The 5,317-nt window shown below is 29.0% G+C and overlaps 1 protein-coding gene across 1 annotated transcript in view; it reads left to right on the plus strand.

Annotated features, from left to right (window-relative positions):
- The window catches only part of LOC21403925 (tetratricopeptide repeat protein 38), a 5,604-nt gene extending 4,169 nt beyond the window's left edge, over nt 1–1,435 (plus strand). Inside the window, exons 11-14 of the mRNA XM_010098010.2 lie at nt 466–555; nt 648–732; nt 820–884; nt 1,224–1,435. Coding sequence (XP_010096312.1) covers nt 466–555; nt 648–732; nt 820–884; nt 1,224–1,307 — 324 coding nt within the window. The 3' untranslated portion in view covers nt 1,308–1,435. The remainder of the gene's footprint in view (nt 1–465; nt 556–647; nt 733–819; nt 885–1,223) is intronic.
- The last annotated feature ends 3,882 nt before the right edge of the window (nt 1,436–5,317 follow it).

Below are 5,317 nucleotides of genomic sequence, written 5' to 3' on the forward strand. Positions count from 1 at the left end.
ATTATAATATCATATTATTAAAATAATTATAATATTATTATAATATCATATTATATGATAAAATAATAATATTAGAGTTATTAATATAATTATGATATAATTTGTTACAATATTACTATTACATTATATTATATTATATTATATTACGAGTGAATTTTAGATTGGGAATATTGTAAATTTTAAATTTCATTAGGAGTATTATGGGTATTATGAAAGTTTCATTGATTATACTATGTTGATTCCTGCACAATCTAAAAGCTAAAATTGCCTTTGGAATGTTTTTGATTTTGATGGTAGATTCTTCAAAAAACACTTTTGATGAGATTTACCAAACACTAAAATCAGCTTTTGTTACAAGCAAAAACTGATTTTGTGAGTGAAAAACAATACCAAACACAGCCTAAAACTACGCTACTAGTCTTAAGCCATAACTAATTTTCTTACACATGTTTTTCTTTGTACCAGCTAGCTGAAGCCATGTATGAGTACGGAAGGGGTAACAACAAACGAGCGTTGGAATTGCTTGGGCTGGATTTTGACGCCGTAAACTATAAGGTATAAGCATGTTGTTTTGCTTCATTAGAGTTATTCTGGCCGCGTTTTCACATGTGACTATCAAAACCTTTAATTTTACTCTTTTATGCAAGATAATTGGGGCTTCTGATGAGCAACTTGATGTGTTCAGTGAAGTCTGGTACTCCGTGTTGTTGAGTGCCGGACAAGCTACAAAAGGTACGACCTATGCTTTTCTACATGCTGATAACATCGTCATACTAACGATGTAAGCGTTTTTTTTCAAATTTATGTTTGTTTTTGTAGCAATTGAAGCACTTGAAAAGAGTATCAAAAAGAGGGGAGGAGTCCCTTTTTTGTGGCGTCTGCTGGTAACGTCTCAACTTATTATGAGCATTTAGTTATAGAAATTCTTTGTTGGGGGTATGAAATAGTAGGACATAGTTTTTAATCGCCATATCTCATCTAAGTTATGTTAAAAGTATCATATTACTTTACATCTGATATTATTCTGGTACAATCCAACAGTCAAAAACTATGTCCTACCTATCGTATATTTTTTTCACTCTACCATAGAATTCTTCTTAATTATATGTATGCTTTAGTTTCCACATTCATCTAAGCCCTTCTTGTGGGTTTTTCACTGCCTATATCACATGTGAAGAATTTTTCTTTTTTTCTTTTTTTCCCTTTTCTTTTTCCGGGTTCAGGAGAGAGCATATAACATGATTGGAAGTAAAGAAGCTACAATTGTTGGTGAGAAGGCCAAGGAGTTAGAGTCCAAGTATCTCTAAAGTAGAAAAATCTCTCGCGTTTTTCTTTTGGGATCATTCTTTGTTGATGCCTTATGTCCAGCACAGTAGCACTGACTGCTGAACAATTAGTGTTGTGTATATACAATACAAAGCCAATAAAGAAACATTGCGTGTTTGAAATCTGTTTCAAAATGATTTTATTTTGTGTATGAAAATAAAAATAAAAACGTTTTAAAATTTGTACAGGAATCATTTCTGAAAATGCATTTAGTATTTTTATTGACAGATTATTTTTAGTATAAGAAAAAATTAAAACATTATACATTTTTGAAGACATCGGTATTTTAAATAATATATTAAGGAAAAAGAGTTGAGCTTCTTTGTTACCATATTTATTTGCATAATATTATGAATAGGATAACTAGATAAGCATTGAATTAGTCTTTAATTTATTTTTAATCTTGAGATAAAACTTCTCAATATATATATATATATATATATATATAATAAAATAAAATAAAATAAAATAAAATAAACTGAAGTATTTTATCCAACCACCAACGTCTGATCCAAAATCTAAAAGGCCCAACTGAATAATCATTATAGGCCTCAGACCTCTTCTTCTTCTTCTTTGTTCTGTCACCCAAATCTCTCTCTTTCTCTGAAACAGGAACAAGAAGACCAAAATTTCTCTTTTTGAGCTCGATTTTCTCTCTTTAATGGTTTCCACTGTTTCGAAAACTTAAAATCTGACGTTTCTTTGGGGTTAAATGATTGATTGAGAACCCAAACCTGAAAGAGAAGAGGCAAAACGAGAAGCTATTTCTGGTTTTTGATGAGTATGGATTGTTCTTGAGTCGGCACAAAAAATGTGTGGTGGTTTTGGGATTTGAGGCCATTAGAGCTTGATTTTTTTAAAAAATTTTATAATTGTATCATGTCACTTATAATTCTTCAATTATAAGTTGACCAAATACGTAAAATTTTGGCAACAGATTACCATCTTCCAAATTTGTCAAAAGTAGAGTGATGAGTGGTCCATTATTCAGTTGTTGTGGGAGTTGACGAAAATGCGGCAAAAGGAAAAGCACTAAGCGAATCATTATTAAAGTTCAGTTTGAAATATCTTTATTGTTGGCTCTTAAATTCAAACCATTTATTCACGGAGGGAAAGGTAAGAGAAAAGGTCTTAAGAGCATGTCGGTATAAGCACTCTTTATTATATTATTTAATAATAAAATAATATTTAGTGATATTTATACATTATATGATTTAATACGAAATTTAAAATCAATACATTATGAAGTGTGATATTAAATACGGGAAAAAAACATATTGTAATACCCGCATTTTTGAGTTACTAACTTATTTAAGAAAAATAATACAAGTTAGATCATCTTATATTATTTTAGAAATAAACGTTAATTAGGTGTTAACACCATTCTTTTAAAATAATGTTGGCTGGGATGTTTAGAGGAAATTAAGGAATAGGACTCCATGTGAATTACCACAGTGATGCAAAACCACGTGCGAATCTAACTGCATAGCCTTAGTGCTATGGCTTAAGCAATTGCCAAGTTATGCTCATAGGTTTGACAGGGTTTAGAGTGTAACTTGAGTATAGTTTTTAAGTTGAATTTGAGTTATAATTTGAGTTAAAGTTGTAATTTGAATAAAGTTGAAACTTAAAACAACGTGAATTTGAATAAAGTTGTAACTTGAGTTTAAAACTTTTTCTGAGTTTTGTTGCAAAAAAACAACAAATATATAGGGCTTGTTCTTTTGGAGTTTAATTTGAGTATAATTCTTGAGTTGAATTTGAGTTATAACTTAAGTTGAACTTGTAACTTGAGTTTGTGTTTGGTTGTGTACATTTGAGTTATGGTTTGAGATAAGAATCTTTTTGAGTTTGTGTTTGAGTGAGTCAAAACTTAAATTTGTATTTATATAGTATTTTAATAAAAACTCAATGCTGATGAAAAATTTTAATAAGGTATATGGGTCGGGTTTTATTCGTCTTTTCGTTCTCAACGCATAGAATAAAAAATCATCTCAATCAGAATTAAAACGAAAAAGTTATAGCATTTTTAAGAATAGAAAAAATAATGTTCATTAATTTGAGTATGAGTTTCTGAACTCGAGTTGAAGGAGAAATTTGAACTCGAATTTTAGTCCTAAACTCGAGTTTGAACTCGAATTTAAATTTAAAAGAACATAAACTCAAATAAAATTATAACTCGAGTTATCTTTATTTGAGTTTTTCACTTAAAAAAACAAACCCATTAGTTTCTAAGGGTTGGCGTTTAAACAAGGAGGGCTAAGCATGGAGAAACCACATGGAAATTGAGAAAGTGGCACGTAGTTAAGCTTGTTAAGCAAGCCTATGAACATTAATTAGCTGCCACATTGGCCTAGAAAACAAGTGGCAAATGCTGGAGCTTTTATTACATTTGCCGTCCATATTTATATTTAGTTGGTTGTCAGCTCATCTCATAGGAAGTCATAGTGGTAACGTGAGAAGAGATTAATAAGAACTAAATCGGAGAAAAGAAAAGTGAAGGAAATGAAGAAATGAGAGGAAAAATAGAGAAATGTTTTATTAATCTTCTTAAGCAGTTTGAGGTAGTATGAAAACATGTTCAATAATAACGTCTATAAACTGAAAATATACTACTATTTATGTGATGCAATAGAATAGTAGTATTACATCACTTGAATAGTAGTATATTTTCAGTTTATATACGATATTATTGAACATGTTTTTATGAGATTTAGAAAGTATTTTTGAGTATGATATAAATCTTGTGTCTATTATAGACTTTATTATGAACTGATTAAAATACGATAAAGGGTTAAATCCTGGAGAAATAAGAAATTCCATGATATGTGTCATATGAAAGAGGTTCTAATAACATAAGATTAATATTATAAAAGAGGGCTATGAATGTTAAAGAAAAGTATTTGAAAGTATAAATTATTTATGGTTTACTTACTGAGCTTACGCCCATATAGTTCTTGTGATGCAGGTAAGTACTAAAATAGAAATTTCAGTTGACTGAACAAGAATGGTTCAAGGTCCCATGACAAGTTAGGAGATATTAAGAAATGAAATTTATAATCCTAAGAATATTGTTCGAAGATTGTATTTGTGATAGATATTATTTATTTATTAAGTTATATTATTTATTTTAGTTAACGTTTTTCTCGAGATTTCATTGTTTTTAGCTGCTAGCTCGAGAGGGGCGTTACACATATATACTAGACCGTATTATGCAATTTAACTTAAAATACTATATTAAAGACATATAAAATATTTTACAAATATCAAGGCTTGGGGTTGGGGTTTAGGGCTGACGTTAGGGTCAAATTTCGAGACCGGAGTCATGTCAGGTTTATATTTTTAAAAAATTATATTTTGACCCTTAAACTTTTTAAAAACTATATTTTGACCTCTAAACTTTTTAAAAATTATGTTGACCCCTCAACTTTTTAAAATTATATTTTTACCCCTACTTTTTTAAAAATTACAAATTGACCTTATTTTTCAAAATTATGTGCAAATTACTCATATGTAGCAATTCCATTTTCTCTCTTGCTTTCTCTAAATGTTAGGTTCGGGTCAAAATTAGAGTTAAAATAGATTATGATTAGACTTAAATTTTATCTTATTACAAACTAATAAATAACTAAATTGTAATAATAATAATAATATAATATTTAATAATACTATCAACTAAACACCATATTATATAAAAATTATATAATACAATATAATATTATACCATATAACACAATACAATGCACCAACATACCTAATTCGGTCTAACAACACAATACTAATTAGCAATAATTAGAGATGTTGAAAGGACACGTTCAATTCTCCTTCAGAATTCAGATGACACCATTATTAACCTGCACGTTTGCTCAGAGCTGACCGAAATTCATTTACTCATCATTAAACGCGAGAATTGAAGATAGCATTCTCTCTTATCAATTTTTGCTAATTTGCTAATTATTAATTATTAATATATAATTGGGATTAAACTAGA

Source organism: Morus notabilis, unplaced genomic scaffold, assembly GCF_000414095.1.
Source record: "Morus notabilis unplaced genomic scaffold, ASM41409v2 Scaffold155, whole genome shotgun sequence".
NCBI classification, from domain to species: domain Eukaryota; kingdom Viridiplantae; phylum Streptophyta; class Magnoliopsida; order Rosales; family Moraceae; genus Morus; species Morus notabilis.